This window comes from Trichechus manatus, unplaced genomic scaffold, assembly GCF_000243295.1.
Source record: "Trichechus manatus latirostris isolate Lorelei unplaced genomic scaffold, TriManLat1.0 scaffold00034, whole genome shotgun sequence".
NCBI lineage: Eukaryota > Metazoa > Chordata > Mammalia > Sirenia > Trichechidae > Trichechus > Trichechus manatus.
Genome location: NW_004443970.1, coordinates 18,662,129 through 18,689,572, shown reverse-complemented (window position 1 = coordinate 18,689,572; position 27,444 = coordinate 18,662,129). Strand labels below are relative to the sequence as shown.

The window sequence follows — 27,444 nt, the reverse complement described above, 5'->3', positions numbered from 1 at the left end:
GTGTATTTTCACCAAAAAGAAAAAAAAAAAGGTTGAGAAGTTAGAGGGTTGATATGTTGTGGGGTTGTTAACCAATGTCATAAAACAACATGTGTACTTCTGTTTCACGAGAAACTATTTGTTCTGTAAGCCTTCACCTGAAGTACAATAAAAAAAAAAAAAAGAAAGGTCTAATCCTTAGAAATACTATTTCTTATGTGGATCTGAAATGTTTCCCTCTACATTCTAGCTAGTGATTCTATTATTACTCATTGGACCATACAGAGAAAGTTCATTCCTTCTTTACTGTAAGAGCCCTACGAATATTTATAGACCAATCTCATGTTACTTCTAAGGAGTCCCTCTGTTGTAAGGAACCAGGAGACAGAGTATGAAGAGACTGTATTTGAGTATCTTTTATGAGTTCATTATTATTATGGCCATATTTTAAAGGAGGAAATTAAAGTTCCAATAGGTAAGTTATTTGTTCAAGTAACTTAGGGAAGTTAAGTAGCACAGCTGAGATTTTAATCCCAAATCTGTCAGATACCAAAGCCTATGTTCTATTCTTTTTAGTAAGGTAAACTTCCTCCCCCCAAAGACAAGAGACATAAAGGGATACAAAGCATGGAAAAGCAAAACAGAAAACATTCTGAAAACTCTCTCTGCTTTCCAATTTTCAAAATTCTATGTACTGATATACTTTTCCTTAAGCCTTATATCATAGTTATCTTTGATATTTCTGTCTTAAAACCTTGTCTAATTATTATCTTCATATTTCTCAGATCTTTCTACATAAATAAACTCAAGCAACTTAAAATCAGGGACGCAAGAAAGAGAAATTAATTTCCATATTTCAGTCTCTCTTAATTCTAATCTGTTTTACACACAGAAAAGACTATCTTCTTTAAATATTGGCTAGTACACACTTCTTTGGAGCCCTGAATTAATATCACTGCCTTCTGGGATCAAATTTAATGCTGACTTTTATGGCTTCAAAGACTGACACCACCATCCCTAAATAGTATTAAAAAAAGCTACTTGTTCTCTCTTCTCCAGGCAAATACTTATTTGGCATCCTCCACACCCACTTAAAAGACTATTCATTCCATTAAACTTAATTTGATAAATCCAACATAGCCTTCATCATTCAGGATTCTTATGAAAATGTGTCTATATAATTAATTGCATGATTAAACTATATTTATCACATGAATTAACTCCTCTTTTCCCGGTTGCATCATAAACTATTGGAAGAGAAATCATTGACTTCCTTTTTATTTGTGAAAAAATGTTTTTTTTACAAATTAAAAAAGCTGAACAGCAAGTGCTTAATTAATGTTCTCAGCTGTCCACTGTAAAAATAATTATCACACACATCTTTATACTTGTATCCTTTCTTTCTAAGTTGTTTGTTAGAATTCTCTCACCATACACTTTATTATGAAAAGAGATGATAGTAGCTCAATCAAATCTCCTCTTTTATAAATAATTAAAGTTAAATACAACACGAAAGCTCTAAATTAGCACTTCTCTCTAGACCATCTTACATCAGCTAATTACAAGTAGTATTCTAAAATAAATTTCTCAATAAATATAAAAAGTTATATATATTTTAAAGGATATTAAAATGTAAAATTATATATGACACACAAAAAAATCTTACCTTGCTGAGTATTTTGTTCTTGCATTCGATTCACAGTGAGGTCTAAGGGGCCTTCCTGCTCTTCCTGAAGGGAGCTTTCTGCTTGATTCATTTGGATACTTTTACATATTAGACTTGGTCCAACTGAACCATTTCTATTCTCTTGAATTTTACCACTTTTTGAAATGTACTCAATTGCAAACTGACGTATCATCTTTTTCATTAATTCCTGAGCAACTAGGGGAATGTTAGGATCACAGTTCTGAGGAAGATCTAGGGAAGAAATACATATAATAAGCATTAAAAAGGAGAAATAAAAGTACCAATACTTAAACTTATTTTTCTTTTGTACAAATTGATGATTTCAGATTTTAGCATCACTCCATAATTAGCAGTGGTTCCTAACGCTCAGCAAAAGAAACATCATAGATTTAATTTGCTTTATGATAACATATCAGATAAAAACTTGGCATAGTTAATCATTTTTTACAAGTAAACATTTTCTGTCCCAAACTAAAAGAGGTGGAAATTAGACACAAAAGTAGAACAGCTTATTTCAGAGTTTTAATATTCACTCAAATATATTCTACTAGATGTTAAACCACTTCATGTGTAAACATATACTGTATACATAACTTAATATACACAGTAAGTACATGCATAATTATTAAGAAAACATCTAAACTCTTACAACTCTGTATCCATTACATCTTCAATTCTGATAAATATCCAATGTGCATTCATACATACTCCCAATGTCATCATCAACGACCTTTTTCCTTCTCCAACTTTTTATATTGAAAAATTTCAATCATACAGAAAAAATGATAAAATAGTACAATTAACACCCAGACAACCTCCCCCAAGATTCAAGAATTGTTACTATTTTGCCACATTTGCTTTCTTTTTACTTTTCTTGTTTGCTGAAACACTAAATTGCAAGTTTATGACATTTCACTTCTTAAATATTTTAGCATGTACCTCTTAAGAATAAGAATATTCTTCTATAAAATCACAGGATCATTAGAGAGGGTCTTAACCAATCCTCAATCCCAAAGCATTCTCATCAGCCGCAACTATAACGAAGTTTGGCAGTGATTAAAAAAATTCTGCTTGAAACTTGTACAACAGCTAAAAACGGAGTGATTTTTAAAGTGAGAAGTATGGGGTATGAACAGACCACTTACAAACACGAAATATAAAAGTGATGAAGAGATTAGTATGGGTGTGTGTGTGGAATGGGGGGTGGGGTGGGGACTTTTCACACACACTCCTAGCCGTGCTCTAATCCCTTTATTTACTCTGCCCCTTCAGAGTAGAGTGATTGGTAAATTGAGAAAAAAAAATCCTTGGTTAGGTTTGTGCTTCCTTCTCTTGGAAGTGTGCCTACTTCTAGAGTTATAGTTCTTTTCTCCTCAAAGCTTACCCAAGCAGACCCTTTTCCTGTTAATGAGGATATATATATATATGTATATATATACACACACACATATATATACATATATATATATTATTGTGTTTTTGGTAAAAGTTTACACAGCAAATTTAACAATTTCTAAACATTTTGTTCAGTGACATTTGTTACATTTTTCACAATGTGTCAACATTCTCTTTATTTTCATTCTGCTGTTCTGTTTCCATTACTCTAGCTTCCCTGACCCCCCTTAATTTCTCATCTTTGCTTTATGGTAAATGTTAACCGTTGGTCTCATATAGATAATTTTTTTTAAAGAGCTCAATACTCACTAGTGATACTGTTTATTTTATAATCCAATCTGTTATTATGCCAAAAGGTGACCTCCAGGAGTGGTTTCAGTCCAAGTTTAAAGGGTATCTCAGGGCGACAGTCTTGAGGATTCCTCTAGTCTCTATTGGTCCAGTTTGGTCTTTTTTTTTGGTTTGCTTTTAAGAATTTGAGTTTTGTTCTACATTTTCTCCCATTCTATTGGAGACCATCTATTGTGTCCCTGGTCACAACGGTCAGTAGTGGTAGCTGGGCACCATCTAATTCTTCTGGTCTTAAGATAGATAAGGACGTGGTTTGTGTGAGCTATCAGTGTTATAGTTTCTTCTTTGAGTCTTTGGCTTCCTTCTTTCTCTTTTGTTCCAGACAAGTTGAGACCAGTAGTCGTTATCTTAGATGGCCGCTCATCAGCTTTTAAGACCCCAGGCACTACTCACCAAACTAGAATGTAGAACATAAACTTTATAAACCATGTTGAGCCACCTGACTGAGTTGGCTCACAAGACTGTGGTCCTAAGCCTTCAAACCCAGTAAACCAATTCCGGGAGGTCTTTGGTTACACCTAAGAAGCCTTCGAAACTGTGCCTCCTATGTGCTTTATATTTATGTGTATATGCAGCACACACAAATATGTACATATCTATGCCTACACAGACATATGCTCTCTCCTGCCCTCCTATACACAGATATTTATACATATCTACCTATGTAACCAAACATGTATTTTTGGTTATTGCTGTTTTGCAGAATTGTATATATTACAACATTTACTAAAAATGTTCCCTATTGTTGCGTACTTCTTAGTGTCATCATTTATCAGTCAAGTTGTGCAGTCTTCACCCTCATTTGGTATTGCCTTTCCCATCACCAAAAATAACAAGTGGTGAATAAGGTTTTTTCTCACCTTTTTTTCAAACTTAATCTTGCTTAGGTTAACTATGGTTAACTGTCCGGCAATTTACTGACTGACATCACCTTACCAATTCAAAATAACAAAAGTTACCAAAAAGAAAGAGACAATTACATTTATCCAGGCTGTCTAAGACTGAAGTTTGACAAAGCCTCCCTCGTTTTGAGGTTCGGTATTAGCTAGACCACTTGTCTAAGAGATCTGCAGGCAAGTCTTCATATCCAGCACCTATCACCACAGGTCCATGACTCTGTAATCCAAAAAACCCTGGAAACATACTAATAGGGAGGGCGGGGAGTGGGGGAGAGGGCTCAACAAAACTACCACACCACCACCACATTTGGTAGCAAAACATGACCTGAGCTGACGTGAGTCCATTTACACATTTCACTGCAAAAATATCAATATATTTGATCACAAGGTGCTGCCTCAGACCTTGCTGAAGATGTTACATAATATACATTATATACACTGTATTACCTTTTTCAAAACAAAGAATTTTGGATTCTGAAAAACATCTGAGAGAAGAGACTGTGGGCCTATAATAAAAGTAACAGGTTAGCCTCCATGTTCATTCTTTGTTTAGAACCAGGCAGGGAAGAGGGACACTATTTATTATTGGGCTCTGGAGTAAAAGACCTGGCTAGGTTGCAACTGGAACCACTGTCCATCTTTATGAGCTTAGGCTATATATCCTCTCCATGCTTTAGTTTCTCCACCCATAAAAATGGAAATAACAACAGAATCTAGAAAACATTAAAATGCTTGTTCACAAAGATGCTGTAAGAATTATATGAGAGAGCAGATAAAACACTGAACTCTGTACATGACATATTAAGAGTTCAATAAATGTTAGCTGTTATCATAGACTGTAGTAGAAATAACAATGGAGATAAAAAGACTGAGCAGTTGTATTTTATTTAAGTCACAAAATGGCAAATAAGTAAAAAACATTATATATTAACTAGGTTGATAACTGGGAAAATAAAAATAATATAATTTCTAAGTCCATACAATACTTTTTTTGGTCCAGAATAGGTAGTATTAGCAAATGTAACCTAACTAAAGTGAATAACCAAAATTTCTAAGAAATTTCCATGTTGTACATACAAATCCCAATATATTCCATTTCTTTTTTTCTATTCTACTTTAGGTGAAGGTTTACAGAATAGTTTCTCATTAAACAGTCAGTACACATATTGTTTTATGACATTGGTTAACAACCCCACGACATGTTAACCCTCTCCCTTCTCGACCAAAGATACACCATTTCAAAAATTTCTACATGCACAATTCAGTGACATCGATTATGTTCTTCCAGTTGTGCTGCTATTCTCACTTTAGGTGAAGGTTTACAGAACAAATAGTTTCTCATTAAAAAGTTAGTACACATGTTGCCCTATGACAATGGTTAACAACCCCACTACAGGTCAGCACTGTCCTTACTCAAGCTTGGGTTCCCTATCACCAGTTTTCCTGTCCCCTTCTGCCTTCTAGTCCTTGTCCCTGGACTGCTGTGCCTCATTAGCCCTGTTTTGTTTTATGGGGCTGTCCAATCTCCAGATGAATGGTGAACCTCAGAAGTGACTTCACCACTGAGCTAAAAGGGTGTCTGGGGGCCGTATTCTCAGGGTTTCTCCAGTCTCTTTCAGGCCAGTATATCTAGTCTTTTTTATGTGTGTTAGAATTTTGTTCTACATCCTTCTCCTGAACCCTCTGTTGTGATCCCACTCAGAGCAGTCACTGGTGGTAGCTGTACTGGACTCAGTCTGGTGGAGGCCTTGGTAGCTGTGGTCCATTCTTCACCTTTTTTTCAAACCCAATCTTGCTTCAGATTATGTGTTAAAAAAGAGATACCGGCCTTACTTCCAGGTACTTTGGTTAATTGCCCTGCAATCTGTTGACTAACACCTTATCAATTCAAAATAATAAAAGTTACCAAAAAAGAACAGAGATATTATCACACTCCTATCTTCGTCAATTGAGATTATCATGTGATTTTGCCCTTTATTCTGTAAATATATTACATGGATTGATTGACTGATTTTTGTATGTTGAACTAATCTTGCAATCCTGGGATAAACTCCACTTGGTCATGGTGTATAATCCTTGTTATGTGTTGCTGGATTCAGTTTGCTAGTACTTTATTGAGGACTTTTGTGTCTGCATTCATAAGTGATATCAGCTTGTAGTTTTCTTGCAATGTCTTCATCTGGTTTTTATATCAGGGTGATACTGGCCTCACAGAATGTGTTGGGAAGTGTTCCCTCATCTTCTAATGTTTTGAAAGAGTCTGTGAAGCACTGGTGTTAATTTTTCTTTACGCATTTGGTAGAATTCAACAGTGAAGCTATCTGGCCCTTATTTAATAAGATTAACTATTTGTAATATACATTGCCAGTATTTTCTCCCAGTTTGTCTTTCATGGGCTTTTTTGCTAGACAGTTATTTAAAATGTAATTGAAACTTTTAAATGAGGTCAGTATTTTATCTGATTGCATCTGGACATTTAGTCATAGTTAGAAAGCCTTTGCCCTATACTCAAGTTATAAAACATTTCACCAATATTTTCAATATTTTCTTCTAGTACTTAAATACAGTTACATATTTTTTATATTTAGATCTCTTATCTAATTGAAATTTATCAGGGTGTGCATATGAAGTATGGGTCTAATTTTATCTTTTCCAATTGGCTTTTCAGTTATCCCAAATCACTTATTAAATAGTCCATATTTCCCCCCAGTGATGTGAAATGCCACCAGCATCATATATAAATTTCCCCTGGGATATGGGTCTATTTCTCGATGAGTGTGTTTGCCTATTCAGGTGCCAGTACCCTAGTTTTAATTACAGAAGTTTTATTATATGTTTTAATGTCTGGAAGGCCACTACAGCCTCACTGCTCTTTTTTGACACAGGGTTTTCCTAGCTATTACTGCATTATTTTTCCAACTACATAAAATACTAGTGGAGACACAAGGCAATCTTGTCTTATTCCAATCTTAGTGGGAATGCTGCCAGGGATTCATACCACATTGTTGTGGAAAAATCATCAATTCCTATTTTATTGAGTATTTTTATCAGGAACATATGTTTCATTGTGTAGAAAGCATTTTCAGTACCAATGCAGATGAATGTGATTTCTTTGTTCCTCTTTATATTACAGGTGAATTATACTACTGGGTTCCCTAAAACTAAACCATTCTTACATTACAGGAATAAACCTCACTTAACAGTGATATATTGTTTTCTTAAAGTAGTGTAGAATTCTGTTTGATATTTTATTTAGGATTTTTGAATTGATATAAGGAGATTGTTTGGTAGTTGTGTATTATTTTATGAGACTTTAAACTAGATCAATATCATACTTATTTTTTACGCTCTGGAAAATTTGTGGAACATTGAGGATTATCTATCTGATCTTTGAAGGTGTGGTAAAATACCTGTTTGAAACCTTCTGGGTTTGGTTTTGTTGAACTTTCTTGATACCTTTCTCTATTTCTTCTAAAGAAAAAATCTATTCAAGCTTTCTCTTTTGGGAGAATTTTGGTAAATTGGATTTTCCTAGGAAATTATCCATTTCACCTAAGGTGTACACAATAGAATCTTTTGACTTTTAAAATTGTTTCAGTGGTTATTTCCCATTGTCATGTCTTCTATATTTGTACTTTGTCCCATCTCCTCAGTTAAGTTTGCTAAGAGTTTACCTATTTTGTTGAATTTTTTTGAAAGAACTAGCGTTTTTTTCTATTTAATTTTTTGGCTCTTTACATTTAGTATCTTCTACTTCTTTAACTTTTGCTTTTATCTTTATTATTTCCTTCTTTGTGATTTAGTCTGATTTTCTTTGCTGTGCTTTTTCTAGATTTTTGATATGAGACATTTAATTTATTCTCATTCTTTAATTTTTAGTGATATAATATGTAAGGTTGTGAATTCTTCTCTAATCACTGCTTTAATTGTATTCCTTAGATTCTTATATGTAGTTTTTCATTATCTGCCATTTTTTATACATTCTGAAATTTTGGTTTCTCCACTTTCACCCAAAAGGTATTTACTAGAGTTTTACATCAGTTGGGTGGGCCTTTTGGGTTTTGATTGTTTTAATTTATTTCCAGCTCTACTGCATTATAATCACAAAATGTTTTCTATATTGTTTCTACTTTACAGAAATTATTCAGGATTTTCTTGTGACTTAACACATAAAAAAAAATTGTGGATGTTCCACATGCACTTTAGAAGTATGTTCTGTATTATCTGAGGAGAAAGTTCAGTATATATCTATACAATATCCCTTCTGGATTATGTTGTTTAGGTCTTCTATAGCCTTACTTATTTTGTATCCACTTCACCTATCTTGGACCGAGACAGATGTGTAAATTCTCCTGTGTTTGTCCTTGTCTCTGAATTCTCTGTAATTTCTGCTTTCTGAAGGTTGATGCTGGGATATTCGGTAAACAGATAACTCGTTATATCTATGGTATAAGTTTTGGCCTTTAATATTATAAAATATCCTTCTTTGTTGCTTTTAAATGCTTTTTTAACTTAAATTCCACCCTGACTGACATCAGGATTACAGTCTTTGCTTTCACACTATTCTTACTGTTTCCATTTGCCTAGTATACCTTTGCTCATCCCTTTATTTTTAGCCTTTTTGAATCATTTCCCTTTAGGTGCATATATATAGCATAAAGTTGGGTCTTGGTTTGTTACACACTTTGGAAATCTTTTTAAAAGATGAATTAAGCCTATTTACATTTCCTAAAATGTCTGATCTATTAGTTTTACTTTACAGAGTTATTTTATATTTACTGTTTGCCACGTGGTCTATTTTCTTTGCTTTTCTTATTTTTCAGTATTTAAGATAGTTTGTATTTCTGTTAGTTTCCTTTTTATCTTTTTTAAATACCTGTTATGATGTCTTTAATCCCCCTTTTCCTTAGTTAGGCTATTATTTGCTAGTCTTTCGGAAGCCATTGCAAGGTTTAAATGATATCTCTGAGGCCCACATACCTATGCGACACTCAATGAACTTATTTTACCTTCCCCCCCCCTTTATCCTCCCAGATTTATCCTTTTGCTTTAGTCTTAGATTAAACATAGCCAATACTCACAATCGCTCCATTTGCCGTTCTTTTGTATCAAGCTTGTCCTCTAGTAAAAATCCACTGCCATCAAGTCAATTCTAGCTCATGGCAAAATGATTAGTGCTAAAGTATTAACCTAAAGGTCAGTGGTTTGAACCCACCCAGTGGCACCACAAAAGAAAGGCCTGGCGATCTTCTTCCATAAAGATGACAAGCAAGAAAATCCCATGGGAAAGATTAGTCCAAAGGACTCATGAAACGTAACTACCACAGCATCCACCAGACTGAGTCCAGCACAAGTAGATGGTGCCCGGCTACCACCACCGACTGCTCTGACAGGGATCACAATAGAAGGTCCCAGACAGAGCTGGAGAAAAACAAAACTCTAACTTAAAAAAAAAAGAAAGAAAAAAAAAGACCAGACTTCCTGGTATGACAGAGACTGGAGAAACCCTGAGAGTATAGCCCCGTGAGTGACACCCTTTTAGCTCAGTAATGAAGTCACTCCTGAGGTTCACTCTTCAGCCAAAGATTAGACAGGCTCATAAACCAAATTGAGACTAAATGGGCACACTAGCCCAGGGGCAAGGACAAGAAGGCAGGAAGGGACAGGGGAGCTGGTAATGGAGAACATAAGGTAGAGAAGGAGAAAGTGCTGACATGTCGTGTGGTTAGCAATGTCACAAAACAATATGTGTATTGTTTAATGAGAAGCTAGTTTGCTCTGTAAACCTTCATCTAAAGTACAATTAAAAAGAATAAAGACAGAAAATTCCATGGGGCAGTTTTACTCTGTAACACATGGGGTCATCATATTCTCTAGTTAGGGGTCACAAGGCCTATGGGTCAAATTTTTATTTACAATATTTGTAAATAAAGTTTTATTGGAACACAGGTCATACTCATTTGTGTATGTATCGCCTGTGGATGCTTTTCCTACAATAGCAGAGTTAAGTAGTTACAACAGAGACTACATTGACCAAAAATCTACAATATTTACTATCTGGCCCTTTACAGAAAAATTTTGCCAACTACTGCTCTAGTAGACTACTCAAGTAGGGCTTATAAGTAGTCTTTCCTGGGTTCTTGTATGTTTAATACTATTTTCTACAACCTTAATACACAACAATTTGCCTTCATACAAAATCCTTGGCTTACATTTTTTCCTTTTAGTTTTTTGAAAATGTTGATCCAGTATTGTCTTGTGTTAAATGTTGCTGAAAAGTATGGCTGAATTTGATTTTCATTCTTTGTGACTTAGTCTTTTTGTCTGGAGGCCCAGAGAAATATTTTATTTTTAAATTATCAGAGTTTTATCGGATTTGACTACTTTCTAAAAACGTATTTATCAAAGTTGGCTATTCTGGGTCAATTATCCCAGGTACACAGCAGGCTATGTAGTTTCAAATATTTTATTTCTGGAAAGACTTCTTGAATTATATTTTTAAATATTAGCTGTGTTCCACTGTTTTGTTTCCTTTTTTAGGGTTCCAATTACACAATCTGTTGGATTTTCATCACCTGTCATCTGTAACTATCAGTTTCTTTCTCTTCCTTCTTATTTCATTTTCGTGCTTTTTCTCAAAGACCTTTACTATATTTGCAATCAAATCTACCCTCCTTTGGATACTCTGAAATTAAGTATTCATTTCTAAGATGATGTTGTTTTTTCTCCTGAAATATTTTTTCTTCTGTTTGCTCAATTCTTAATTCCCATCGTCCTTTTTGTCCATCTTTTTTCTGAGTTTTTGAAGTTAGTATATAAGTGTCTTAGCACACCTGAAAATGCTTCTTTTAAGGCTACGTAATTCACTTTGGAGGGTATAATCAGCTTTCTTCTGTTGTGTTTTTTAAGAAAATTTTCATAAGCTGACATTGCTTTCTCATTTCCTATTTTTTCTTTGTATGGCCTATGTACTGTTCATTTAGAATCATTTTATTTCCCCAGAGCAACAATTACTGTTATATGTAGATAATTTTTAAATATAGAAGGGATCTGGTTCAAAAGAACCCTCTTATATTAATATAGTAATGTGCAGTTTCTTTAATCAGTGGTGAGTTTTTCATGGTAGAGGGAGGGAAAGGTTGGTGTGCCATCTGATTTTGTGAAAGGACATTTAATTTCTCCCTTTTATTCATTATCAAGCTTACAAACAACATCTCTTCTAATTCACCGTTCTCTCCCTGAGATATGGTACCTTGCTAAGATTGACACCTCTGGTCCTGCACTTCTTCAATCCCCTTGCTTTTTATTCCCAAGTATCCAGTATTCTAACCTCAGTAATTCCCCCACTAAATGTAGAACTCCCCCACCATCCCCAGGGGGGTTAATCAAAACGTGTGACACCTCTCTTAAGTGTTAGCTCTCCTGTCTTTTTTACTGCACCATCTCCAACTGATTCTTTACAACTAACTTTCTTGAGCTGTTGAATACCAACCTGCAATTTGAAATTTGTATTATTCTGTTTTACTAATTATGCTGTAGAAGTTGATTATGTGTGGTTTTATTTTCTCTCCTATTTATCTATATTCTTTTTGAAAGTAGAGAGTTAAAGGATGTATGAAGATATTTAATTCACCCCACTACGATCTTAAAAACTGAAGACACCAAAGAACTTCTGTTTATGTGAGATTTATCTATAATTATTATATTCAAAATTAAAACTGAAAAACTCCCTGCATTTTTTATGGCTTCCTCAGGTCTTCCAGATCATCAATTCCCTTTACTATATATAATCAGCTGTTTAATACTTTTACTGCACTTTTAACTTTCATTATTATAATTTTTACTTTTAGAAGTTTTAATTAGTTATTTTTCACATACATCACGTAATTTTTAATAGTCTCTAGCTCCTTACTCACGTTTTCAATTTTATTTTGTTAAATATATTAAAACAATTAATACTGTTTTAATCATTTTATAGTCTATACAGTGTAATTAGAAAATCCACCATCTTTGAAGGTTTAGTACTGTTCTTTTATTATTTCTCCTAAGTCTTGGATATTATGTTTTGTTTGCTTGTGTGTTTTATGATTTATTTTATTTTTTTGGAGTATGAGCTTTTTTTCTTTCTTTCGTTTTTAAGAACACTGTATGTGGGAATTTTCTGAGGTGTAGGATTTGGATATGTTCTATTAGAAAGGTTATGCCCTTGGTTCTGCCAGGTACCCAGAGTAGATACCAAGTTGATTTTAAATTTAAATTCTTGACTTCTGATTAATGTAAATTCAGACCCCTAAGTTCTGTGAGAGCTTGCTATGGCTAAATATTACCACAAGATTTTTCACTTTTGGATATAGATATATTTGCTTGTTCTTTGTTCACTTTCAAGTTTTGTTTTGTTTTTTAACCTAGCACTTCTTGTTGTTTATTTAGTAAAAGGGTTTCATATGTCTAATCTGCTCTATTTCCAGAAACAAAAGTCTTCTTTGGAATTAAAAAGTTCTCTTTCATATAAAAGGACATTTCTAACTAATCATACAATTTTTGAAAACAAACCACTACTTTAACAATTCATGTAATGAGCAAATTATTTACATGCCCTAATTTTAGAGACATAATTGATATAAAGATTGAGAATTATCTCTTTACATAATTTAAAGAAACTATAGTGACTTATCGGAGGCCTGGTGGTGCAGTAGTTACGTGCTCAGCTGCTAACCAAAAGGTCAGCAGTTTGATCCACCAGCCACTCCTTGGAAACCCTATGGGGAAGTTCTACTCTTACAGGTTCACTACAAGTCAGAATCGACTTGACGGCAACGGGTTTTTTTTTTTTTTTTTGGTATAGTAATTTATCAGATCTACCTTTAGTAATCTTTTTAAGCTTAATCATACAGTTAGGCATTTAAATTTCCTGTGTAAACCTGCTAAGAAGCTCTAATCCCACATGGAAAAATGTTAAGACCCTAAATGTAGAATCAGGCAGCCTTGGTGGTGCAGCGGTAAAAGTGCTCAGCTGCCAAAAGAAAGGTTGGTGGTTCGAGCCCACCAGCCTCTCCATGGGACAAAGATGTGGCAGTTGGCTTCTGTAAAGATTTACAGCCTTGGAAACCCTCAGGGCAGTTCTACTTTTCCTACAGGGTCGCTGTGAGTCACAATCGACTAGGCGGCAGTGGGTATGGTTTTAAAAGTAAAATCATAAGCAAAAGGACTAGTGAGTTTCCATGGCTGTCGTAATCTCAAAATAATCTCTTGAGATTTAGTGTTTAATCTTCATAAGACAAGGTGAGAGATAACTAAATCCCCATAGTAAAACTCTCCTTGGAGCAGGGTTACTAATCCTGATAAAAAAGCACCTCTTCCTCTTTGGAATGTCTCTAAGACATAAACATTTTTAGATCTAATGTAAGAGACATGTTAAACAGAGTATTTTATTCTTGTTTTAAAAGAAAAAAAGCTGTAATACAAAATACATTTAGGTGAGTTAGCAACAGAGTAACATAACAGGTCATCTGACTTGATGACCCATTACTACTTACTTCCTAGGTGAAGTTGCAGAAATGTTAAATTAAGGTCTAAAAACCTTGTGACAAGAAAGTAAAAATCAGATTAATTAAGTGAAAAATCCACGATATGATTTCAGAATTTTTTCTTTTTTAAAAAACTATTCAGTAGATGGCACCAGAGATCTTTCACAATTAGGAATTGTAAGATGCACTGTACTATTCATAATGCTTAGTTCTGACATTGATACATGCTTTGAGATCCTATTTATTCATTAATGAATAATCTGATGCTTCTAGAAAAATGTGTTACAGACAACTAATTTTAGCTGCAAAAATATATCATTCCATAAGCAGGTACATAATCATGGAAATCTAGGAATACACATCTGAAGAATTATGCAGTGACAGTAATTCTGTATTATGGGTAAATGAAAAAGGAATATTAAGATATTTAAAAAGCAAATTCCAACTCACATTTTGACAACACAGCGCATTCATTTGACACTTCTTGACTACTAGTGCGCAAGCACTTCATTAGTAAATTATCTTTCTCCACTGACTAAAGGCATTCACTAAACGTGGCATCAAGGCATTTTAAAATTTTCTCCTCAAGCTGGTACACAGTACATGTCCTTCCAAAAAGCAGAGGGTGAAAGCATATTAATTACCCACCAAGCAACCAATCACCCACTCACCCACCTAGCTACTGCTGTTTAACTGACATACTCAATATGTCCTTTATAGAGAATAAAGGAGCTGTCATGGATTGAATTATGTCCCCGCAAAAATGTGTGCATCAATTTGGCTAAGCCATGATTCCCAGTATTGTGTGGTTATCCTCTATTTTGTGACTGTAATTTTATGTTAAAGAGGATTAGAGTGGGATTGTATAACACCCTTACTAAGGTCACATCCCTGGTCCAATGTAAAGGGAGTTTCCCTAGGGTATGGCCTGCACCACCTCTTATCTTACAAGAGATAAAAGGGAAGCAGAGAATTGGGGACCTCATACCATCAAGAAAGCAGTGCCGGGAGCAGGGCGTGTCCTTCGGACCTGAGGTTTCTGTGCTCAGATGATCCCAGACCAAGGGAGGACTGATGACAAGGACCTTCCTCCACAACTGACAGAGAGACAAAGCCTTCCCCTGGAGCCGGCACCCTGAATTCAGACTTCTAGTCAACTGGACTGTGACAGAGTAAATTTCTTTTTGTTAAAGCCATCCACTTGTGGTATTTCTGTTATAGCAGCACTAGATGACTAAGACAGAATCTGGTGTCAGGAGTGGGATGCTGCTCTAACAGATACCTAAAATGTGGAAGTGGTTTTGAAACTGAATGGATAGAGGTGCGGTGACAGCAGAGGACCAGCAGCAGCAGAGAAGTGGCAGCAGCAGAGAACCAGCACCAGCAGAACCAGGAGAGCAGTGCGAATTGGCTCTGCAGCCAACCCATGGAGCAAGAGAGCTGAGTGCTTGTGCACAGGAGGCTTCCTGGTGGAGCAGGGTGCCTCTGGGCACTTATCGGTGGTCCTAGGCTTGCTGACACACAAAGCGAGGGAGCTGAGTGCTTGTGTGCAGGAGGCTTCCTGGTGGACTGGGGTGCCTCCAGGCACTTATCGGTAGAGCTACAGAGCTCTGGAATACTTGCCCCAGCATGGCAGATGGAGGTGTGAGGCCCGAGGGCCGAGAAGCCACAGGAAACAGAAGCTAAAGAGACAAGGAACACAAGAAGCCAAGCTGCCTCAGTCTCAAAACGTATAGCCATGACCTCAGTGGTTTCAAAGGCTGGAGTCATGGCCTCTGGTGTTTCTAAGGGTGGAGTCGCCACTCGGAGTAGGAGAACGGTACGCCTAAAGCCAAGGGAGCAGAGTTGCTGTCCCAGTGGGCCTGGAAGGTGGATCTGAATGAAGCCCAGGGCCAAGGGGCCTCCATTCAGAAACTGGAGAGTGTGGCCAATACCTAGAGTCTGGAGGGCAGGGCCATTGTGTAGATTGTCTCAGAGAACAGAGGATTATTTTCAAAGCCTTGATGTAGTCTGTTCTGCTGACTTGCTTGATGCCTGTAATCCCTTCTTTCCCTCCACTTTCTCCCATTTGTAATGGAAATGTCTAGCTTGTGCCTGTTCTGCCGTTGTACCTTTGGAAGCAAATAACTTGTATTCTAGATTTCACAGATGAAGAATTTTTTGGATTTTGGACTTGGAGTTAAGACTTTTGCTATGATATGATGTGGTGAATATGTTCTACATGTTGCAAGGATGTGATTTTTGGGGGACCAAAGGATGGAATGTCATGGATTGAATTACGTTCCCCAAAAATGTGTGTATCGATTTGGCTGGGCCATGATTCTCAGTATTGTGTGGTTATCCTCCATTCTGTGATTGTAATTGTATGTTAAAGAAGATTAGGGTGGGATTGTATAACACCCTTACTAAGTTCACACCCCTGGTCCAATGTAAAGGGAGTTTACCTAGGGTGTGGCCTGCAACACCTTTTATTTTACAAGATAACTAAGACAGTAGACCTGACTTACAAAATAATCTCTTCCCCTGCCCTCTTAATTTGTTGTGATGTTATACAGGTGCTTGGATGTTATGTACTTTACTCATTGATGAAGTTCCAATACTATAATGTCACTCTGGTGGGCACAAGAAAGATGAGGTAAAAGGAAGATGGAAACAAAAGTAGTATCTGGAAAGGAGAATAAAATGTATTCTTGTTTTGTCAGATTTAGAATCTAATTCTCAAAAAACAAATTAATCAATTATGGCAACATATGGCTGACATAATACATATCAAATATATTAATTGATTACCATTATAGACTTTTATACATTGAGCTAGAATTACTATTAATATTATGAAAACATATTACTCAGCATTCCAAACAAAACAATACAATTTTCAGAACATAACTGTAGTTGAAGAACAACAGAAACACAGAATGAAATTGAGTCTAGGTATACATTAATTGAAAACCAATCTTGGGAATGAATCTCTTGGAAGTCTACTTGTATTACTGAATAAGACAAAAATATGGCCACTGATGGGTCTCTGATTTGCTTAAAAATAAATGTGGTAAACTTGATTTGTAAAAATAAACTACGGTACCTACATCTTCAGAAATACACCTTAGATAACATATAACACAGGGATTCTCAATTTTTTATAGTATAGTTCCCTATTTTTAACTCAAAAACATGCATGCCAATAAGAGGTGAGCAGTTTGGTTTGGCAAATTTTATGAAGACACAGTAATATTAATTCTAGCCAAACACAAAGGAACTATATGTTTGGTTCAGTTTATTAGTCTTACTGTAGGCAAATGTATGACTTTGTTAGGCTTTAGGAATGGTTAAAAATAGTTTCTGGACTCTTTTTACCACCTTCCAGAACTATTAGTCCACCAGTCTGAGACAATATCTAATCCAATCCTGTCACTTTTAGAGAAGGAAACGAAAGCCCAGAAAAATCAAATGATACATAGTGGAAGAGCTTAGAACACAGGTTTCCTGTCTCCCAATTGATACTTTTTCTACCACACCATGTGATCTTACTAACAAAAAGTACAAGTTACGCCTCTTATCCAAATCTATTTGATTCCTATGTTCACAGTTTGAAGAGCAAGTTCAGAGAGCAAGGGATACTGTATCACCTGAACCAATTTGGTTCCTGCGTTTTCAATAGTGAGGAACTGATTTGAAAATTTATCTGAATTTATTCAGTTCCTGAGTTTAAATCGTGAGAGTTCATATAGAAAGGGAGACATATATTTTATAAGAGGATGGATGAGAAAAAATTTGATGCCTCACTTTCCTTCTTGTTTGGTTTTTCTCATTCACTCCACCCCAATGCTCAGGAGTCAAACTGTCTTTCTGTCTATAGCACCATGTTGGCTCCTGACTAAAGTCTCTTTCTTCTTTAATTTTCTTTTAGAGATGGAGAAATGATAACTTAGTTTAATTAGAGAAAGATCATTCTAGTTTCCTCTATCTCCAAGTTGCTGTTCACATAAAATATTATAAAACGTTCTCAATTACCACCAGCAGAAGTACATACAGTAGCTGACACAGATTAAACTGAACAACTACGCTATAAACCAACATACCCAGTACTCATAGGTCATTTAACACTATTCTGTAATAATTTTATAATATTTTATAATTTTATAAAAGTTACATATAAGGTTAAATAATTTATAAAATGACATATGTTAAGTGCCCTTTAAGTTCCCCTAAACAATTAAGAGGTATTCGTCTTCAGCTTAAGCTGGGTCTCTGTTTCTCATGCCTATTCCTTAATGCCAAAATAATATTACTCTAAGACAACAATCTAGTCATCTTGAAGTTTTCAGACAAATTTTGCCAACATCCTACTGCAAATGTTCTTCTGTGTCTATGTTCATGAGGGATACTGGTCTGTAATTTTTTTTGTGGTGTCTTTACCTGGTTTTGGTATCAGGGTTATGCTGGCATCACAGAATGAGTTTGGGAGTATTCCATCCTTTTCTAATGCTCTGAAATACCTTTAGTAGTACTTTTGTGTTAACTGTTCTCTGAAAGTTTGGTAGAATTCTCCAGTGAAGCCGTCAGGGCCAGAGCTTTTTTTTTTGGCTGCAAGTTTTTTAATTACCTCTTCAATCTTTTCTTTTGTTATAGGTTTATTTAGTTGTTCTACCTCTGTTTGTGTTAGTTTAGGTATGAAGTGTGTTTCTAGAAATTTGTCCATTTCCTCTAGGTTTTCAAATTTGTTGGAGTACAATTTTTCATGGTATTGTTATGATTCTTTTAATTTCAGTTGGGTCTGTTGTGATATCACCCCTCTTATTTGGATTGCTTCCTGTCCTGTTTTTCTTTTGTCAGTTTGGCCAGTGGTTTATCGATTTTGTTGATCTTTTCAAATAACCAGCTTTTGGTCTTGCTCTTTCAATTGTTTTTCTATTCTCTATTTCATTTAATTCTGTTCTAATTATTATTATTTCCTTTCTTCTGGCACCTGATGGCTTCTTTTGCTGCTCTCTTTCTGCTTGTTCCAGTTGTAGAGTTAATGTTTTGATTATGACCCTTTCTTCTTTTTGGATGTGTGCATTTATTGCTATAAACTGACATCTGAGCACTGCTTTTGCTGTGTCCTAAAAGTTCTGGTAGGATGTGTTTGCATTCTCATTTGATTCTGTGAATTTCTTTATTCCGTCCTTGATTTCTTCTACAACCCAGTAGTTTTTGAGCAAGGGGTTGTTCAGTTTCCATGGATTTGATTTTTTTCCCTTGCTTTTTCTGTTATTGATTTCTACTTTCATGGCTTTATGGTCAGAAAAGATGCTTTGTAATATTTTGATGTTTTGGATTCTGTTAAGGCTTGCTTTGTGGCCTAACTGTGGTCTACCATGGAGAATGTTCTATGACCACTGGAAAAGAATGTACACTTGGATGCTGTTGGGTGGAGTGTTCTGTATATGTCTATGAGATCAAGTTGGTTAACTGTGGCCATTTAGATCTTCCATGTCTTTACTGAGCTTCTTTCTGGATGTTCTGTCCTTCACCAAAAGTGGTATGTTGAAGTCTCCTACTATTATTGTGGAGTTGTCTATTTCTCTTTTCAGTGCTGTTGAGAGTTTGTTTTATTATTTTGGAGCCCTGTCATTGGGTGAGTAAATATTTATTATGGTTATGTCCTCCTGGTGTACTGACCCTTTAATCATTATGTAGTATCCTTCCTTATCCTTTGTGGTAGATTTTGTTTTAAAGTCTATTTTGTTAGATTAATATTGCTACTCCTGCTCTTTTTTGATTGCTGTTTGCCTGATACATTTTTTTCTATCCTTCGAATTTTAGTTTGTGTCTTTGAGTCTAACGTGTGTCTCTTGTAGGCAGCATATAGATGGATCGTGTTTTTTTAATCCATTTTGCCACTCTCTGTCTCTTTATTGGTGTATTTAGTCCATTTACATTCAGCATAATTATTGATAGGTATGAGTTTTGTGCTGTCATTTTGATGTCTTTTTTTGTGTGTGTTGTTGACAGTTTCTTTGTTCCACTTAATTTTCTGTGCTGAGTCATTTATCTGTATGTATTTTCTTTTCACCTTTTTCACTGTTGTTGATTTGTATTTGCTGAGTCTTTATGTTTTTCTTGTTTTTTATTTTGATGTGTAGGATTGTTAATTTCCTTTGTGGTTACCTTAATATTTACCTTTATTTTTCCAAGTTTAAACCAATCTTTTATTTCTTCATATCACCTTGACTTCCTCTCCATATGAAAGTTCTATGACTACATTATTTAGTCCCTCTTTTTTGTTTTAATGTTGTCATCTTTTAGGTATTGACATCTTTATTTCCCTATTTTCACTGTTTTAGCTTTGATTTATTTTTGTGACTTCCTTATCTGGGTTGATCTCTAGTTGTTCTGTCTTGTGTTCTAGTCTGCAAATGTTCTTCTAATATGTTATAACCCACTTCCATCCACTACTACATACATTTCAACAAAACAAACTCTGGAATCCATGCTATATCAGACAATTGGAAAAAACATTTTAAAAAGTCTATTAATAATTGGAAACCCTGGTGGCGTACTGGTTAAGAACTATGGCTACTATCCAAAAGGTCGGCAGTTCGAATCCACCAGGTGCTCCTTGGAAACTCTATGGGGCAGTTCTACTGTGTCCTTCAGGGTCGCTATGAGTTGGAATTGACTCGATGGCAACGGGTTTGGTTTTTTTTTGGTTTATTAATAATTGGAAGAAAGGCCACTGAAAACCCTATGGAGTACAGACGTACTCTGGCATACTTGGGGTCACCATGAGTCAGAATCAACTCGATGGCAACTAGTTTTATTTTTAAAATAAATAAATGCCATCTTTTGCAATCAGTGCACTAGACTGTCAGAAAAAGATAGCCTCAATATAAAGAGTAGCATTACTATAGCTAACTTAATGAAGCATTCATAACAGTAGAATCTAAGGATAGTATGCCTGACTGTCACAGATTAAAAAAATACCTGATTTTCATTAGTGATTTTATCTTTACCAAAATCTCCTTCGATAAAGGCAATAAACAGAAAACCTTACTGACTTAGATGTCTTCTTTGCCTCATTATACTACACAGAAAGATATTAACAAGTACAACACTTGAACGCTAAAGCACAAAGAGCTGAACATACCTCTGCCTCCCACAACAAGAGTCAAGCTAAGCCATATAAAAAGAAAGTTATTATATTATCAACTTGTCTACTGATAAACCTAGCTACACATTTCTTAAATAAAAAAAAGAACTAAAAAGTGGTAAAGTGAAACTTGTCTAATGTTATGGACTGAATTGTGCCCCACCCCTCAAACGCGTGTCAACAAAAAAAGACCAAACTTACTGGTCTAACAGAGACTGGAGAAACCCCGAGAGTATGGCCCCTGGACACTCTTTTAACTCAGTGATCAAGTCACGCCTGAAGTTCACCCTTGAGCCTAAGATTAGACAGGCCCATAAAATAAAACGAGATTAAATGGGCACACCAACCCAGGAGCAAGGATGAGAAGGCAGGAGGGGACATGAAAGCTGGTAATGGGGAATCCAGGTTTGAGAAGGGGAGAGTGTTGACATGTCATGTGGTTGGCAACTAATGTTACAAAACAGTATGTGTATTAATTGTTTAATGAAAAACTAATTTGCTCTATAAACCTTTATCTAAAGCACAATAAAAATAAAAAACAAAAATTTGTGTCAACTTGGCTAAGCCATGATTCCCAGTATTGTGTGATTGTCCACCATTTTGTGATCTGATGTGATTTTCCTATATGTTGTAAATCCTACCTCTATGATGTTAATGAGGCAGGATTAGAGGCAGTTATGTTAATGGGACAGGACTCAATCTACAAGATTAGGTTATCTCTTCAGATATAAGAGAAGCGAGCAGAGAGACAGAGGGACCTCATGTCACCAAGAATGAAGAACAGGAGGGGAGCATATCCTTCGGACCCAAGGTCCCTGTGCTGAAAAGCTACTAGACCAGAGGAAGACTGATAACAAGGATATTCCCCCAGAGAACAGAAAGAGAAAGCTCTCCCCTGGAGCTGGCACCCTGAATTTGGACTTCTAGCCTCCTAGACTGTGAGGGAATAAATTTCTCTTTGTTAAAGCCATCCACTTGTGGTATTTCTGTTATAGCAGCACTAGATAACTAAGACATGTAATTTTATATCTAACATGGACACAGTCAGGAGAGCTATTTGACTTGGGCCCCACTCACATTTACCAATTTACTGCATATTTAGACTCTGACATCATCTTCAAATAAGGGTATATGTTTCTATCTGAGAGGACTAAAAGAAGGCTTTAGCCTTACAGCTTTAAACTTCTATCCCATTTCTAGGCTACCTGGACATTACAAATTAACACTTTTTATAGATCCTATGAGTTGGAATCCACTCGACAGCAGTGGGTTTGGTTTGGTATAATAATCTTCTGAATACAATTTTATTTCATTTTATAAATGTATTTAAAGCTTAATTTGTTATTAATATTTAAAAATACAACAGTTTCTACGACCCACTTCAAAAAGTAAAGTTGCCAAAGCTTCTCTCAACTTCTCAGAGATCCCCTTCTTATTTTCTTAGTTTAGTTTCTTCTATATGTCTAAGTTTCTTTACCTACCAAACGGAGGATGTCAAAACTATTATAACATCCAGCTACCAATGTTAATCTACCCAACAAATTAAGCAGGAAGTGTAAAAGCACTTCAACAAATGTTAAAGCATTATTCAACAAACACAAAGCATTACTAATGATCTGACAAAATAACTGTATCCAGAATTTGTAAAGAATGCCTCCAAATCTACAACAATAAGCAAACAACCCAATTAAAAATGATCAAATGACTTGAAAAGATCCTTTGAAAAAGAAGATATACAGACAACCAATTAGATCATTAAAAAATGCTCAACATCATTAGTCATCAACGAAATGCAATTAGAAGCAAAATAAGATACCACTTCACATACACTAGAATATTTATTAATAAAGACTGACAAAACCAAATGCTGGCAGAGATGTAGAGCAACTGGAATTCTCATGCACTGCCAGTGAGACTCTGAAATGATACATTTTAGAGAATGCTTTAGCAATTTCTAATATCTTTTAGACATACAATTGATCCTATAACCCAGCAATTCCATTCCTTTGTATTTTCCCAAGAGAAATGAAATACAGTGAAACCAGAGAGAACTGAAACTCAACGGAGCTGCCTTGTTTTTCCGGGTCTTGCAAGTTTTCTGCCTTTGACAGCGTGCAGTCTTACCACTTTTCTATCCCTCGTTTTAGTGGAAAATATTTTAGTTTTCCTTCTTTGACAGGTTGCCACCCTACAAAGGCTCCAGCTTTTGCAGGTTTTACTGTACAGGTAGTCCCTGACTTATGACGGTTTCACTTGGCCAACTCTGTATTAAGTCGGTCCTGACTTAAGTTGAATACCTTTTTTTTTTTAAGTTTTCACAGCCTGCTGTATGGCAGTGTTTTGAACAGTAAATCATAACATTGAACATATGTGAGTGAACATCTGAGGATAACATCAGCAAACTGCACACTGCAACACTGTATATAGTACGTATTACTAATAATAAGATGTAAAGGGAAAAAAAAAAAACAGAGGGTCGTTCATGCAGTTTGCTGTAACTTGAATACATCTTAAGTCAGGGACCGCATGTATATATTCAGAGAGACACGTATAAGAATACCCATAGCAAGCAGCCTTGTTAATAATCCCTAGCTACTTACTACTAACCCCTTACAGATGGGGTAGTAAGAAAGACAGAGTCAAAGATGATTTCTGCATTTCAATTCTGGGTGAGTGGGAAGGTGTCAATGGCACTAATTAATAGGAAGTATAAGAGGCACATGGAGCCCTGGTGGCACAATGGTTAAGAGTTCTGCTGCTAACTAAAAGGTCGGCAGTTCGAATCCACCAGCTGCTCCTTGGAAACCCTACAGGGCAGTTCATTTCTGTCCTACAGGGTCGCTCTGAGTCGGAATCGACTTGATGGCAACAGGTTTGTTTTTTTTGTTTATAAGAGGAAAAAGAATGGGTTTACAAAGAAAATAAGTTTAGTTTTGGAATCAATGAACTTAAAATTCCTCCCACAATATATATGTGGACATATTCAGAAATAAGCATGAAACTTACAGAGAGACTGTGGCTCATCTAAATAAAGATTAAACGTTGAGGATGAGGAAGGGATGATATCTGAAGAAAAGCATGCATACACACACAGTGAAATCTGTGAGAGCCATAACTCGACAGGATTGCTTGTTTTTCTGGGTCTTACAAGTTTTCCACCTTTGACAAGGTACAGTCTTACCACTTTTCTATCACTCTCTATTAAGAATCCTACTGCATAAACACCCAGAAAGGGTTTCTTATCAATTTTATAGGTTGGAAAAGAAACCAAACCATTTTTTATGATTTGCATGTTTATTTAAATTATGTATAGCTATGGGCAAATACTATTCAAACAAAGATATGGATAAAATTCACTATTTAATAAAAACATCTAATGTCAGGTGTTACAAATTGGATTGTGTCCCCAAAAAATATATGCTGTAAATCCTAACCTCTATGCCTGTGGTTACAATTCCATTTAGGAATGAGCTGTTTTTGTTATGCTAATGAGGAAGGATTAGTGTAGGGTGTATCTTGAGTCAATCTCTTTTGAGATATAAAAGACATTAAACAAGCCATCCATTTGTGGTTATTTCTGTTATAGCAGCACTAGATAACTAAGACAAATTTGGTACTGGAAGAGTGGGGTGCTGCACTAACAGATACGTAAAATGTGGAAGCAGTTGTGTAATTGGGTAATGAGTGGAGGCTGGAAGAGTTTTAAGGTACCTAACAATAAAAGCCTAGATTGCCTTGAAGAGCCTGTTGGTAGAAGGCAGTTCTGCTGAGGACTCAGAAGGAAGTGAGAAGAGCTATAGAGAAAGTCTCTACTGTCTTAGAGAATACATACGGTGCCAGCAATGGAATGTTAAGTATGCTTTTGGTGAGGCTTTAAAAGAAAATGATGAGCATGTGATTAGACAATGGAGAAAGGGCAATGCTTTTTATGTAGTAGCAAGGAACTTGTCTGAATTATGTTCAAATGTTTGGTGGAAGGCAGAACTTGTAAGTGACGAACTTGGATTTCTGGCTGAGGAGATTTCTAAGGAAGGGCTTAAAGGGGCCACATGGTTTCTTCTTGCCGCTTATAGTAAAATGTGAGAAGAAAGACATAAACTATGCAAAATGAAAACAGAACTTGAAAAGATTTGGAAAATTCTGTTGTACAAACTAAGGACACATGTCTTAGAATATTTACCAATGACTTGGCTACACAATCTTGTGTTAAAAGAGATTAAGCCTGTGACTGCTAGATCTAACCAATTGCCACAGCAGAAGACCCACCAGCTTAAACTGAAGGGGACAGAGAGAAAATGAAAGGAAAGAACACTGGCTACCCCTTGGAATTCTATAGACAGGAAACAGGCCAAAGGAGCTACATGTGTTGTCCTCTAACAAAAGAAAAGAACCATCCCTGGAGCAACTTGGAGATCAGGAGAACTGCTGGAAGGAACACAGGAAGCAGGGCCTTCTTGGTTCTGGAGTGTAGGGCTGCCATTAAGGTGTGCCAGGGAGATAGGGCCACCACCCATAGCTGAAATGCTATGGCTGCCATGCCCAAGGGGCAGAAGAATGGGGCCTGCTGGGGCTGAGGTCACCACTCGGATGGACTAGGAGAATGGCGCCAACCCAAAGTCAAGAGAGCAGAGCTGCCATCATGCTTGGAAGGCGGAGCTGAAGCCCAGGGGTGAGGGGCCTCGACCCAGAATCCAGAGGGCGTGGCCAACACCCGGAGTCTGGTGGGTGGGGGCTGGTGCCCAGATGGTTTCAGAGAACAGAGGATTATTTTCAAGCCTTGGGAGTTAATGTAATTTGTTCTGCTGGGTTTTGGACTTACTTGGTGCCTGTTATCCCTTCTTTCCTTCCAATTTCTCCCATTTGTAATGGTAATACCTACCATGTGCCTGCTCCACCATTGAACTTTGGAAACAGATAACTTGTATTAATCTAGATTTCACAGGCTCAAGGATGAAGAGGAATTTTACCCTAGGATGGAATATGCCCCTAAAGTCTCACCCATATTTGATTTAGATAATTCATAAGAGGAGATTCTGACCTTGGAGTTGACTTAAGACTTTTGGGATGATGTGAAGGGGTGAATGTTTTTTGCACATGGCAAGGACATGAAATTTTGAGGCCAAAGGGTGGAATGTTATGAATTAAACTGTATCCTCAAAAATATGTATTGTAACTCCTAATCTCTATGCCTGCGGTTATAACCCCATTTGGGAATGGGTCATCCCTGTTATGTTAATGAGGCAGGACTGGGGTAGGGTTTATCTTGAGTCAATCTCTTCTGAGATACAAAAGAGATTAAACAAGCCACCCATTTGTGGTATTTGTTATAGCAGCACTAGATAACTAAGATGGCAACTGTTTAGTTTGTTTTGGTTTTTTGATGAAATTATTGAAACAAACCTCTAAGTCTGTAGCCTTATCAAAAAACTCTTGGTGTCCTTTAACTTTTCCAAATTCCTTCAACGCCTTTATATAGCTGAAAACTTGTGTTTGACTTAAAGGCTGAGGCTCTGCTAATGGTAGGTCTTCAGCATCTTCATCATCATCATCTTTAGATTGCAAATCCACAATTTATTGCAGGTTTATATCGTCCATTGTTGTGGCAATTTCTTTGCCAATATTGATGTAAGATGCAGCATTGACCCTATTTTCTGAAACACGACTATAAATGTAATTTACTACATCCTAAATTTGCATGATGTTATTGGGCTCGATAACCGTTTCCTTTTGTGTAGTATCACCAATGCCAAATAAGAAACCACAGTTCTTAAACCATTTTCTTATGCTTTCCACCTTAATCATTTTGATTGATTGATTAAGAAATGAAATTGCATCAAGGATATCTACTTTTCCCGGAATCTCTGATGCCATCTTGCACATCTCAGTGTTGGCAATCGCTTTTTGAAGCAATAGCTTCCTGTAGTTTACTTTAATATTTTGGATAATACCACTACCCAGAGGTTGTAAAACCGACGTCGTGGATGGTGGAAAAAAAATTAATTTAACATTGGACAGGTGTAGTGACCGATAACAAATAGCACTGTCAACAAACAAAAGAATGCTTCAATTTTGTTTTTTCATGCTATTGTTGAGTTTATTTAAAACTCTTTGTAAATTGCTCCCATTAACCATGCTTTTTTATTCCATTTCCATTCTACTGAAAGCTGATTAATTTTGATATTCTTGAAGCACCGTGGTTTCTCACTCTTTCCAATTACCCATGGTTTCTCAAACGTCCCATCTGCAAACGTGGTCAAGAGGATGGTAAGCTGCTGTTTCGAAAACCGACCCTGCGAGCATTTTAGCCCCTTCATTTTCAGGGTCCTATTAGGCATTGCCTTGTAAAACAGAGCAGTCTTAGGATCATACCCCCTTATGATCGCTTTTAGTTTTGTGAACCAGTTTTGAATGTCTTTGTCAACCTTGTTTGACTCCTCATAAGCTACACTGTAAGTGATTCCATGTTTTTTT

At 36.1% G+C, this 27,444-nt stretch overlaps 1 protein-coding gene across 2 annotated transcripts in view; it reads right to left on the bottom strand.

The window, feature by feature from the left end:
- Positions 1 to 27,444, bottom strand: part of LCORL (ligand dependent nuclear receptor corepressor like) — a 210,617-nt gene that overhangs the window by 53,043 nt on the left and 130,130 nt on the right. For both annotated transcript variants that reach the window (XM_004375153.2, XM_004375154.2), the window contains exon 5: positions 1,646 to 1,897. In XM_004375153.2, coding sequence (XP_004375210.1) covers positions 1,646 to 1,897 — 252 coding nt within the window. The remainder of the gene's footprint in view (positions 1 to 1,645; positions 1,898 to 27,444) is intronic.